The following is a 14,808-nucleotide window of genomic DNA, read 5'->3' on the forward strand; positions in this document are numbered from 1 at the left end:
AAATATATACAAATAAACAAAAATTTATTTATAATGAGGTGTAGATAGTTGACCGTAGATTAATGATTGGAGAAGTTTGTCGGGGGGTGCGGTCAGCTATAGCCCTGATGAAGATCTGAAACTCAGGTCGAAACGTCGGCATAAAATAAATAAATATGGTTTTGTTTATTTATGTTGTTCTTTGCTGACCGCACTCCCCGACAAACTTCTCCAAAGATTTTTCAAAAAATAAATTGAAATACTTGTTCACTTTTCCTTACTTATAAATGAAATAGAAAGTATGGGGAAGTGTTGCGATAGTGAAAAATTTCCACTTCGACGGAAATACATGAGATTTTCTCAGTCCAAATAACCTAGTCTCGCAAAATGGTCTGCATGTGAACACCCTACCTCGAAAACGAAAGATAGTATGAAACAGAAACTACATACTTATGCTGGTATAAATGCACTACATCCACAGATCTCGATTGGTGACTACGCATTCGAAACGGTCCAACGATCTGTTTATCTGGGCTCTCAAATAAATTCTGACAACGATGTGGCAGAAGAAATATCTAAGAGGATCGTGGCGGCAAATAAATGTCATTTTGGCCTGCATCGGAATTTAAATAATCGTATTTTGTATGAAATACAAGACGCTGATTCGTCCTATCCTTACATATGGAACGGAAACGTGGAGCTTCTCCAAAAGAGATGTATGCAAGCTGCTGGTCATTAAAAGAAAAGTACTTCGTCCCATTTATGGACCAGAGCGGTAACGATTGGAGAAGGCGGAGTAATGTAGAACTGGCCACCATACATAATGATATAAACGTAGTCCGGTTCATTAGAATACAGCGTCTAAAATTGGCGGGTCATTTAGCCAGGATGTATGAGAGTAGCCCAACCAGCAAAATTATGCTGACGCGTTCAAAAAGAAAAAGAAGAGTTGGAAGACCTAGATTACGCTGGATAGATGGAATCGACGGAGATGGTAGAGCTCTTCTTGAAATGGCTAACTGGAGAACAGCTGCAAGAGAGAGAGAGAGAGAGAGAGAGAGACAATGAGTGAGACTAATGGAGGAGGCCAATACAGTGATGATATGCCAGAGACGGTTCAACCTTTGGAATAAAATCAACTGACTGAAATTGGCAGTTTATAGATTCGAATGTCCTTTTTTTTTTTTTTATTCTACGTACATTGAAACCAAAAGATGCCTCTATACGTTTGCCAAACTGCATATTCGCGCATGCGCAAGCGTGTGGGCGGGTTATTTGAATTTCAACTTGACAAATTGGCCTGAATTTGCGGTCAACCCGTGGAGTGTTGTTTTTTGGACAGAAATCAAAGGAAGTCTATACTGCATCCATACGTTTGTTGTTCTAACAGATGAATATTTATGCTCTTCGTGTTCCAATTAACTAAAGAATCCCGCCAACACTTAGATTCAATAGTTAAATCTTGTTTAAAGGCAGATCTACATGTTGGCCACTTGCCGCAAATCGGAGATTCGTACAAATGCTCGGTAGACAAAGGAACCATCCATGAGCCGTATCTAGAAGCTAGTATTTTCAAAGATACAAACACGGCGGACGCACACTATAACAGGCAAACATGTTAACCATTTTTATATTTAACAAGTAACAATAAACAACACCTTTTAACAGCTCTCATTTGTAACTAAACAAAGAAAAATGGAGGAGATGCTACGCAAACAGTGAAAAAAGAGTCCAAAAAGCGACTCTCGACGGATTGGCAACAAGTTTAGGCTAACTCGTACCAGCCAAGACAAATACCCAATTCACCACGGCTGGGCAAGCATGTAGAGGTACCATAGAGGTGTAAGGTTGCATATTTTCAAATTCTATCGATTCGGTGTACATACATTTGTAGAGTCAGGGAGCAAGCGGTTTAGTCACAACTCACCAGAGCGCTGTACCTCGAGCCTCACCGAACCTCTCAAATTTACATATTACTTTATTTTGTAAAAACATGTTGTTATTTTTATCTATTAATAATTTCTGTAACATAATACTTAATGATGCCGATAAAACGATAAATAAACGATATCAAAACAATGCACGAACCTATCTCAAGCAGACATGTACCAACCGCTTCTCGGTCACAGCCACATAGACTAGGCCTATAAATAAGGGGCTCTGAATCCCCCTCTTCGATCTATGATCCACCTCCTTCCCCGGCCTAGTGACGTACGTACACTCTACTTGAGATAGAGAAGTTCATTGCCAATCTAATCTCACAAGAGTTGTTTTTCTGTACGCATACCAAAGATGATGGCCCATCTCCTCTCCAGTAATCTTAGTCCGCCCGCTTCATCTCGGCAACTAAGACTGTAACCCGAACCTTAATGATTACACTGGTCCCTCTGCTTCATCTCCGCAACCAGTGTAGTTGATCCTATCTCTCCAGCTCTAGCCCGTCCGCTTCATCTCAGCAACTAGTAAGCTGGCTCCTATCTTGACAGTTCTAGTCCGTCCGCTTCATCTCGGCAACCAGTGTAGTTGATCCCGTCTCTCCCCAGCTCTAGTCCGTCCGCTTCATCTCGGCAACTAGAACTGTTACTCTACCTCAGACTCTCTCTTACCTAGACCTGCTCTACCTGCGTCAGTGCTCAGGGCTCATCCTCTGACACAGCTATTCCTAACTTACTATTGAATACGCCTTGTTGAGGGCCTTCTGTAAAGTGGATATCAGGCTGAAGAACCGCCTAAGAATTAGACACAACCCCGACACATTGTTTCAAATCTAGTAAATTATCTTTAGCAGTTTATTTTTGATTTAACATGGCACAAATATATTTTTATATCATAAACATTATATGTCTAGGTTATTAAATTAAATCTGATGAAAATTCTAGGTCGAAGGTTGAATTTATAGGTTATGTACTATGTTATCTATGAATTTAAGGTTATTTAGGTTATCTACTTAAATGACTTTTTCTCATCTACAACTCACATATTTATGTAAGATTGTATATTTTAAAATTATTTAGATTGTGTGTAAATATAATAGATTGTTTCAAATCTTCTTAATTAAGTTTAGTAGTTTTTATTGAAGAAAAGAAAACAAGCCTGTGGATATAGAGGTTTGTTGCTGGCTTTGTTTACCACGCATTTGTACAAGGTGTGAAACGGACAGACGGATTTTTAGATTATATAATCTTGAAAGATAAAACCACAAATTTTTTTGGGGGGGAGTGTTAAATTTTTTGTTAACAACTACAAAGGTTAACTATTAAAAACAATAAACCAAAACTGATCTTATTTTTAATTAGTCTTGAGAATTAATAGTATTACTAGTCTACATGGAAGTTCTGTCCGTTTTTAGAATAAAACAAAATGATAATAATGAAATTTTTCACACCTAGAATAAACTTTGTTGAATAATATAATTTTCATCATTATTTATTCCATGTCAGTATGATGGCAATTTGACTATTCCATTTTTAATTTCACTTATATATGGTATATATACTCAGGGAAAGTATCAATGGAAATACACGTTTTAAGGTCCCCTGATACTAAATAGCTTGATCTCATAAACTGGTCTGTCTGAGAACAAGATGGTTAAAAAAATGACATTACATATTTAAGGCAGTTATATATACATCTGGGATCTGATAGCAACTTCTTTAATAAAATCAATTGCCAGTTTATAGAATCAAATTTTCATATTTTTTCAATTTTCTCAAAAAATCCGTTTCCAGTTCACAATATGCTCTTTTCCTCTGAGGCAATAAACTTTTCATGTCCACTTATCATCTGGTCCAAGAAGGGTTCAATTTGGTTCCGTGACAGCAGAGATGTACATACATATGGCAACTATCTTATTACTTCCACACTAATCTTAGTTTCAGAATGTTGTCCGAAATGGTTTGCTATGCTGAATCAAGCCTTTTCACAATCCGCAAGCTTCTCCGATGTTGTCACAAAAGGATTTTGTTCTATCATAATCCAGACAGTATCACTATTGATCAAAGATGTTCATCCAGAGCATGGCCTATCAGAAACATCAAAATCATTTATTTTGCATGTTTGATCGCAAACTGTATATTCAAATGGATGTCCACACTTTCAATGAATTTCTACCATATTTAATAAAATTTATGGGAAATTTATTGTAATGGCTTTAGAAAAAGAGTAATTTAATTCAGATTAGCAAGTTTTTCCCAATTCTGGATAATTATGGCGACCATTTCACTATATTTTGCTGCTGTATACAAAAATCTTCTTTATACTCAAATTGAACATGAGATTTTAAATTTTAAATAGCTGTTTATTAGATTAAGGATTTGTAGTCTTATTACAAATAGTTCAAGCTTTGTTATAAATACATTGTTATAAAAAATAATAGTCAATTTGAAGAAAGTAACAAAACAGTGGAGCGGCATCCAAATTTAATGCAAATACCCAGTATACTTTAAATGATGCTCTCTTAGGTTTTCTAATGTTGTTGGTAGTTTTAAAGATATGAATAATTATTTTTTTTTTTTAACGTTTTTAAACAGCTGCAATTTTTTATTGCCCCTACCTATACTTGGCAGACTCATCAATTTCGACTAGTAATTATACATAGTTTCCATTAAAGTAATAAAAAAAATGGGATAAAATAACTGCCTTTATTTTTCTTTTGGGCTCTTTTACAATGCAAGCTTTGGTGTCAAATATAGAAAAAAAATCAGCCCAATCAGTTTTGGAGAAGGGCCGCAGATGGTGTGAAACGGACAGACGGATTTTGGGACAAAACAGTGGAGCAGCATCCAAATTTAATGCAAATACCTATGCTGCAAAAAAAATTATTTTTTATTCCATTTAGTTCTCCACAATATATTAAAAAATCAGTATTACACAAAATTTTGCACACAGTACACCTTTCTATTGTATAATTTGATTGGGTTATATTAAAAGTGAGTAAAGGGTTATTAAGTTAATCTAGCAAATAAATGTAAATGTAAGATCTATCTGATAGATATTAATGTTTCTAATAGCTATTCATACTCATTTGTTAGAAATATACTTAATTACAATTCCAGATAACCCATTTTTTTTCTGAACAAGCATTAATTTTCCACTAAAAGGCTTTTCTTTTTTATCACTTCTAATAGTTAAATAAGAGATTCTAATCTTACAAACAATAAGTAAAATAAATAAGGAACCTTAGTAAATGAAAATAGGCTCATTATAAATCAAATAATAAATTTAATGATCAATAATAATAAATATATTAATTTACAATTAATAATAAAACTTAGTAGTAAATTTTATTCATTCAATTTTTAAATAAAATATATAAAAAAATTAAAACATACAAGTTTTACAAATACATCAAATTTAATCCATGTTTCTATACAGTCAATAGATCTAACATATTTACAAGTTAAGACTCATAATTATGACACTTTTCATCAACATGCTCCCAAATCGTATTTCCTTTTAATCTGTTCAAATAAATAAGTCTTTTCAACTTGTAATGAGAAACTTCAAAACTAGACAACCTCTTAAAAATCTTAATGAAGTCATCGTAGTCGAGATCAGTACAAATAGCTGATTGCCAGTTATCATTTTCTTGATTGAAATCTATTCCATTTATAATTTTTTCTAACAGGGACAGAACAGCAGATAAAAGATTTGGAAATTTCAAAAGTATCGACTCAAGTAGTTCATATTCCAAAACTATTTTCCATGATGAAGTATAACTTTTCTCACAAAGATCTGAAGTGAGAGTATCGACTATCATTTCTTGAATTATGAGATATCCGTCGGATGGATCAAGGCACAGTATATTAAGAAAAATATTAACACTTTCAGGATCTAAGAAAATATTTTTTAATACTGACTGTACAGCATCAAAACCTTCTTTACCACCATTAATAATTTTTAACCAACATTCTACTAACAATATACATTCAATTTCTGATGATGGTACTATCTCTTTCAATTGCTGAGAGACATCGACGAACAAAGTTCTAAATTTAACTAATTTCTTAATGAGTTCTTCAAATCGTTTTTGAGATGCATTCTTAATGTACAGCTTAATGGCAACACTCGTCAGATAATTAGATAATTGCAGAGTCAATATTTTGGAAAGCACTTCATCTGAAAAAAATTCCAGAACTGGTACGGTAGGAATTCGAGGTATTTTTTTAATTTCAAAATATTCTCTCAGTTTAATTTCAAACACATTACTGAAATTTCGATTCTTTAGGAAACTTATAAATTGCTCTATATAATGTGCTTTGAATAAAATACTTTCGATATCAGATTCGATTAAATTTTCAACATCAACAAGTGAAAAGAATGATAAAATATCATCAATTGTTCCTAATATTTCTTTAAATCCACTCTCAAAATCAGCACTCATTGAAATTCACCAAAATAAAAATTCATGATTTCACTTTGATTAAAATCATTTATCTTCTCTTGTCAGAATAAAACTTAAAATCTTTGTAATGTAAACCCTGAAATATAATAAATAATATTAGCAGATAGTATATGATAAGTAACTATTAGGCCTAATAAAATTAACCTTTTTAATTACATATTTAATAGAATCATACATTCCAATTTTTTTTACAATACAAGTTACTTTTTTTATGCATTAGATGAAATTATATCAGCAGTACCAGTTATCAGTCTGAACAATTCAATCATCCAAGCATTCCTGTAGTCCAAACTAATCAAAAATTAATTAATACATTTTTTTTTTTTTTTTTGAGAAATGGAAGAATGGAGAAGGTTTTGTTAAGTAAACAAAAAGAAAAATACGAAGAGCCAGAGAAAAATTTATAAATAATGACATCGGATTTCCCAGTTCGAATTCTAGGGAATGTTCTCAGCTACTACAGGCATACATCTTTCTGTGGTTATTTTCTCAGAATATCTTACATAAAAAACCGAATCACAGTGAAATATGAAGAAATAGTTTTTCAGGTCAATCACAATACTTCATCGGCTACCAAGAACAGCATGCCAGGGCAAAAAATCCTCCAACAATATCCAAGGAGAAGAAAAAAGTCAAAATAAACAACAGTAACTGATTAATTCAAAAAATAAATAATAAATTGATTTTTATACAAATATTTACAAGTATTTATGTATGAAGTTTTGATCTTTTATTGTATGTAGTTTTCCTGAACATCTTTTCGAACACCTTTCTCTCTGGAGCCAAATTTGTTAAGATTAATGAGCAATAATGAAGCCTATAATTATAATTATAAATGAAAAAATATAAACCAAAAAACAAGCTCAGTCTAACCAATTACAAAGAATATTTCAATGTACTCGAGATGCATATCATAAATTTGATTTTCATGTAAAATTAATTTCTTTAAATTAATAAAAAGACCCTAGTATTGAGCAATACAAAGACATTTTAAATTGTTAATGATAAATTTAATTTCTTTGAGAAAAGTTGTATGATCATTAAGGTTTTGATTTGGTCATCAACTTCAGTAAGTTGATCATAATATAGGTAATCTTTAAGCACAAAATTTACAGAACAGAATTTTTTACACCAATTATATAACAAATATGTTGTATTACACAATGAACATAAACTTCAGGTACCTCTTTGTGAAATATTTCTTTCCAAAACAGGAATAAAGAAAAATTAAAATCCATCTAAAATGTTTATTTCTGCACTTCATATTAGAAACTGAGCCTATCAGTTAACAATATAATGTGCACAAATTGCAACAAAAGCAACTGATATCTTTCCAAAATGAAATAACCATAACAGTGACAACAGCTATTCAGCACAATTATAAAGCTCACTGTTTTGTATACATATATATATTTTATGATAAGGAAGAAGAGCTATGAGAGAAAATTCTACCTGAACTATTGCCATTGGCAATGATAGAAAATGAATTAAAAATTTCAATTTTAATAGTTTATGTCTAATTTGAAAATGTAAAACTACACATCACATAAATATATTATTTTTAATTCTTAAAATCCATGCTGTAATAATGATAAAATTATTATTGTAGAATGGATCCTTTGTTTTTTACTAGATATACTTTAATGAACTCAAATATAATTTACAGCCAAATGAATGATAGAAAAAAGAAAGAAATATAATTATAAATTTAATACAAACTTACACTTTGAAAGGCAGCTTAGGATCTGATGTTAACGTAACTTTGAAATGAACCTTGGCTCTAAAAAAAATAAATAAAAATCATATATATGTCAACAAACTTAATAAATAACCATAATAATACTTCATAAAAATGATTATACCGAGACAACTGGAACAGAGGTGCCAGTATCAAATACAATGCTTAATTTAGTTAAAGCAAAGGTTTGATAATTTTATAAAATATAAAACTTAAATATAAACAAAAGCTCTTCTATCCGGAGCAACTGAAATTCTAAAGAAAACTACACATTATCAGGTTTTATTTGAAAAATAACAAAAATCAAATCAAAACGAAATTGATTGATGAAAATATAGCATGCACTCTTTTGTGGAGCAGAGACTGAAAATAACACAAGTTAAATGGCTTAACAGTCCCTATGGTAACTAAAACAGAAGAGAACCAAAGATTATTACTTTTAGTAAACGAGCAATAATTCTCTAATAGTCTATATAAAATCTGTATAAAACCAGTCAGTAATCGTACTATGAATTTTTGAATTGTGGATACTTAGAGCCCTTGTCTCATATCCATTTCTAAGTTAAACTGCCAAAAATGTTTGATCAAGTATTGTGGGTACTGTAGACCCTCTGTCCTCTATCCATTCTTAGGTTATATCCAGAACTGGGTAAAAAAATTGTTATAAATGTTTTATTTATAATTAAATTGTTATGGCTACAATGGTTCATTAATAAATAAACAATAAAAAAAAAAAAAAAAAATGAACACAAAAAGTTGAACAAATCCTTCTCCAACATATCCTTTACTTAATGTCAATAGAATAACTTGAAAGTGAACATTACGGAACAGAAATTAATCAAAATGAAGCAGGAATATCGGGAATATTCAGATTGACATCAATAACACTAAAAATGAACATATGGAGTACATTACATTGTCATGTTTTATTATATTTTGGCAATATATATGTATCAGACAAACTTACTCAGCTGCCATAGCAATTGTTAATCTCTCGTGCAACGATTTCGGTAAGATTAAAAAAGGAAACTCTTCCCCAATACAAAAAATCCTTCAGACACGTCTACCTCAATAGTAGAGAAGGTAACTTTTACAACAAAAGATGTCTTGAATTATTTAATTCAGCCTTTCTATTCGATTAAGAATACAAAGATAGACAGGCGATTAAGTAACTCCCATTGCTTACCAACTTTCAGAATGTTTTAGAAATTACGTCAGCAGAAGACGTATATATGTATAAACAAGTTTTCAACAATTTTTATACAACTAAAGAAATACAATCTAGAAGAGTTTAATTTAGTAAGATGTTAGTTACTTAGTTTAGTAAGATGTTATAAACAAATGGTGAACTTTATCACAACCTCAATAGTTCACCGACTTGGCTGTTTATAAATAAATAGTTTACCTGATTCATCTCTACCAATTCTTGGATAATGTTTATTCGTTAATAGGCCATTAATAAATACAATTATAATGGTAATTTAGTCATAGTTCTATTTATATTTAACTAGTTTTTGCCAAGCACTGGTTTGTCCCATATAAACTTGATCAGATTTCATCCACTACTTTTGCTGACACATGCGTATATGTATTATCATTTATTTTTTTTAAAGGGGAGAACGAGTAACTTTTTGGTTTTTGGGTTACAACTTTTACTACGGTGCAGCCTAACGTTTAATTGAGCATCTTACTGATGGGGCAACACCTTATCTATCCAGATGTCTCCTGTATGTCAACTCGTTTCTTCCTTTTCTTCCGTTAAATCGAAAACCCAACGCTTCCTTTCACTCGTAGAGGTACTACATAAAGGGATAGTGCGCTAATTTCATCAGAAGAAAGTCCGACTTGGCGATAAAATGATTCTGGTCATTCTAGACAACCTGTTCATTGTCCTTATGGATTGTGTCGTTTTCCATGGGCCATTAAATTCCACTACCCCACGTTCCGCTGTTTCAGGGACACCGGAGGTCGATGTTCTTTCCGAAAACTTCTTCTTTCCCACAGAGTCCTCCGTCTGTGAGGGCCTAGCTTGCCTTTAAATTTGATTGGACTGTAAAGAAAAACTTCCTAAGATTAGCATCCTTCTGGTTCGCCAACGAACGTCCAAACTTCTTTTATGGAGTCCTCCCGCAGCATCTTCTAACATAGGATCGGAGTTTCTCCACTCCTCTCACGGCTTCCCTCCGGTGCTACTTCCAGCCTCTTCACTTTATATTTAAAAGAAGACCTTCCCTGAGAACGAGGTCCAGGGTATTGTTGCTACAACCTTGCACCACCTCATGGACACCATTCCATAAGTCCCCATGATCCCCAGCAGAACCATTCTTTGTATGGTGGTCATTATATCACTATCCCTCTTCATTCGTTGCATGAGGTTTAGGCTTCCTGACTACCTCAGAATACCCAAGATCACACCTTTTTAGTCATACTCACGGGTTACCCCAGGCCCCGAAAAGTATCCCCTGTTCTGTTCAGAACCCCTGTAGTGACAGAACCATCCTATTTTTCAGGTATTCAAGGTCAGGAATAATGTCTGTTTTTTTGTATTCTTACACAAAGATATTTCACCATCTAATTCTCTCACCTTGCATATCAAGAGTGATAGGGTCATTGTAGTCTTTGATGAGTATGGCCTGTGTTATGACTTGGCCATACTTAATGTTTACCCAAAGCACCACTCTGCTATATGACTGGCAGACCTTTCAGCTTGAATTTGGCTGTCCTATCTTCGGCAATGATGCCTGGCAGGTTGTTGACATAGCCCATGGCAAAAAATCACCAGTTTTCCAGCTCCCCCAGTAACTGATTGAATATTAGCTTTCACAGGCCTGGTCCCAGAACAGAGGCCTACGGACAACCACTTCATACCTTCCTCACTAAATCTTAGTAGCTACTCCTTATTCTAACACTCTGGTTACTGAGGTAGCTCCTGAAGAGGCAACATAGGTTGCTAGGGGTGTCAAACTTCTGCATCTGCTGGAGTGCATATAGCCACTACACACTGTCAAAAACGGAGAATTTGTTGAAGAGAATCATTAGTAAATACTTCTTGCCTGGACTACTCTAGTAGCTGGCTGAGTTCACTTAACCATCTGTAAAACTCTTTTTGGATATATCAATGGCTCTTAATCAAACGACAAATCATAAACCTTCAAATATAGGTAATTTCCTACCTAATAGGAATTCCCAGAAAATGCAATTTTCACAGAACAAAATAAGAGGGCATACAAAATAAGAAAGAAAGATACAAACAACCTTGGGGTATCATAAGAACAACATGTCTAGCACATCGATGTCCAATGTTCATGATATTTTCCTCCTAGAATAGTTCCACACTTTTCCATCTGTAAAGTGTCACAAACTTGACCAGACTGAATATTTTGTGAGAATTGTTTCTCTCAAATATGAGGATTTCTTTCTTCTTGGCCTCTGGGCCCATCTCTCAGAAGCATACATGAGGACAGGGGTGATCTATCAGATAGAGGCAATTACTTCGTTTTTCTAGATATAAACTGGCTTGAAATATACTTCAAGTTCTTGTTTTCTTTAAGCACTGACAATTTTTCTATTTCTCTTGAGGAAAAAAATATTTTCATGTCTAATAAGAGCCTACATGTGTCAATTGGTTTATAGGAATCTCTGAAACTCCACAAATATGAATTAAAGGTGTTTAATATGTTCTCTCAGGCGGCCTTGATACTGCATGCTCATTCATATTGTCAGTGTCATGAATATAAGAAGGTAGGTTATATTGAGATATAGGCTAGAATAGGGAAGCTGGGGGTACATGAGAGGCAAGAGTTAACAGAAAAGGCATCAGTCCCAAATATTGTTAAGGAAGAGGTTACCCTAGTGGAGTACACCAATCCCCTTACCTTGCATGTGACAACTAAGAATCCTCAAAACATGTGGGTGTAAGGAAAGCAATGTGGAATAATGTCTTAGTAAAAATTCAAAAAATACTTCCTGACCAAATAGAGACATCTTGATAGAAACTCAAAGAGCTCAAAGGGAATTACTATCCTTTTTTTTCATACTATTGCATATACTATAATGAACTTTATTTACAAAACCAAATACATTGTACACATGTACCCTTACCCTGGATGAGGACCTCAACCATGGGTATAGTACTTTGCCACCTCCCAGGTCTTAGTGGAGTGGCAATCTCTGAAAAGTGGGTTAGCACAGGCCTTCAGCCCATCGATGAGATCAATATGAGATCTACACATCATGCCCAAAGTATCGACATAACAAGTCCAGTTTTTGTTTATATCTCCGATTTTGAAAAAATCATGGTTTTATGGCTTCAGTTTTCATCACTCTCACTTGAATGAATTATTAAGTTGTGGTACTCCTTAGATGCAGAATTTTTAATACTTTTTAATTTCCTATACCATAATGCTCTAGTTAGGACTCAGTGATTAGGAGTTTTGAGCAAATTTAAAAAAGTTCCTACAATTTTGAGGTTTTTTGGCTTCCAAAAGATTTTTTTAGGATTTTTGTTTCTTATATATTTATAAAACATACAAGGAAAAAAGTTGATGCCCAATCTTCTGCAACATATAAACTCAGAAGTTTCTGCTCGCTAAATTTAACTGTTTATCTTAGCTATTACAAACATGTCTTTTTTTTCTCTGAGTTTTCCTTTCATCTTTGACTTCATTTTATTTCTTCAAGTAAATTGTCTCATTTTTTTCCTTTCTTTCTAAAGTTTCTTTGTTCCATTCCTTTCAGTATCTGCGCTATTTTCCCCATTGTTGACAATACACTGTAAGAAATAATAGAATTTGCCCTAATGACAATTAATCATTAAAATTAAATACAGTATCTAATTCAAATGAGGTTATGTCATTGTTACTTCATTAGATTATAGGAAATGAAGAAACAAAATAGAAATAACCTTCATTGAATGTCAAACTTCTGAGCAGCTAAAAGAAACTATTTAACTATATTGTGAGCTACACTACACACTGATAGGTTTGGTTTTAACTCTATTTTATAACTAGATATGAAATACATTACAAAACAGCATTAGTTTTGCATAAAGTGATATAAGATTATTCATCCATAAAAATATTAAAACAATATTTAGTCCTGGTTAGCATCCCGGGAAAATCCCATCAATACTGCCATCAATATTATTTCAATGGTGTAACAATTTTAATGCCCATTCGACTTTACCATAACTAACAATTCTGTTAGCCTCTACCCATTTATCTATGCTACATGTGTAGCTATCAATAACAAGATTTATTTCACTCTGTTATGTCCCATACATTAAGTGTGAGTGCGCCAGAGCCTCCAGGGTCCCCACTGTTGAATAATGAAGCCCTCTTTCATCCCTACAGCATCCAGCACTACTCCTTTCAAGTCCCTGGGTATGATCATATTGATTCTGTACTACAATCAGTCAGTGCATATTTATATGCATCCCAACTGCCTCTTCTTTTTGACTGCATTAAAGTCTCCTAGTGAGAACTCTCAGCCTCTCTAATTCCTCATTCCACCAGGTAGCATCTCTGTTGGACCTAATTCTACACACATTGTTGTTCCAGGATATATAACCTCCTTATTACATTAATTCGAGATGTATTGAGGTAATGATGGGAATTGGCACCCATAGAAGCCACCAGCTCGCTTCTACTATTCATCCCGTCCACAAGCTTACTCAGATCTACCATTGGAATGTTCTCACCATATGGAAGATACATAAAGGATACTGTGATCTCCCTGTGAATACCTTCATTGAGAGCCAGTTTTGCTGCTGACAAATTGCTGGAAAACAAGTGCCATGCAATAAAAAAGCAGCATTTTTAATTTATTCTTTTACAGGATGCAGATCATTGCACATATTTGCACAGCAATAATGCAGTACCCAGGCATGCTCAATCCCTTAATTCTGTTTTTAAATAAGTAAAAATATTTTAATCTTACCTGTTCTTAAATGGGTATTTTATTGTTTGGATAATTACATAAACTATTAAATTGTTTTGTGGCATAGCATTCCTCACTTGTACTTCTAGTGAATTAATTTTTAAAATAAAATTAATTTAACCAATTGTCTTTTCCTCAATAGGGGCTAGTAAACATTCCTAAAAAACATTTATATTAGTCTTGATCTAATGGTAGTAGATATAATTATTTGTACTGATCTGTGAAAACCAATATAGCATTTTTATAAACATAGGAAAAAAAAATTATTTATCTTAATGTAGAATGCAAGTAAATATTGAATTTTTTTTCTAAGATGTATAATAGGGTGAAAATGTGTAAAATATGAAACTCACCATTTTCAGTTAAAGTTTCCTCCTGACAGTTTAAGATGGTGTCACATTCAGGTGTTATGGGTGCAGTGTAGCTCATTATGAATGACTAATACATAGGTATCTTAATTTAAAAAATATTAAAAGGTTTGAAGCAATGTTTTTAGACATAGTAGATATGAATTACTCTTAATAATTTCTGTAAGTAAAATTAAATGTTCTAGTGTACAAAATAAGCTGTAGCGTCGGGAAATTCAAAATTCCTACTTGTACTATCATTATGTTTAGTTAAGTGGCAGCTGTCCATTCCCCTTGCTAAAAAAGGATTGACACTCTCCCTCAATGAATCCTTTTTGGTGGATGTTGGGCCCATACTGATTTGTAGCATTCTATATTGGTGAGTTTAGTTGTTTCCTCTCTTC

The 14,808-nt window shown here is 33.2% G+C and overlaps 1 protein-coding gene across 2 annotated transcripts in view; it reads right to left on the reverse strand.

The window, feature by feature from the left end:
• Ufm1 (Ubiquitin-fold modifier 1) overlaps nucleotides 1-9,282 on the reverse strand; it is a 12,195-nt gene extending 2,913 nt beyond the window's left edge. The window contains exons 1-3 of one of the 2 annotated variants that reach the window (XM_067049383.1): nucleotides 9,088-9,282; nucleotides 8,106-8,162; nucleotides 5,180-6,458 (exon numbers count right to left, since the gene is read on the reverse strand). In XM_067049383.1, the coding sequence (XP_066905484.1) occupies nucleotides 5,378-6,361 (984 nt within the window). In that variant the 5' untranslated portion in view covers nucleotides 6,362-6,458; nucleotides 8,106-8,162; nucleotides 9,088-9,282 and the 3' untranslated portion in view covers nucleotides 5,180-5,377. Of the gene's footprint in view, nucleotides 1-5,179; nucleotides 6,459-8,105; nucleotides 8,163-9,087 lie in introns of those variants that run through there. The other variant, XM_014425063.3, reaches the window with a different exon arrangement.
• Nucleotides 9,283-14,808: the final 5,526 nt, after the last annotated feature.

Source organism: Halyomorpha halys, unplaced genomic scaffold, assembly GCF_000696795.3.
Source record: "Halyomorpha halys isolate HHAL.00 unplaced genomic scaffold, Hhal_1.1 Scaffold493.1, whole genome shotgun sequence".
Classification (NCBI taxonomy): domain Eukaryota; kingdom Metazoa; phylum Arthropoda; class Insecta; order Hemiptera; family Pentatomidae; genus Halyomorpha; species Halyomorpha halys.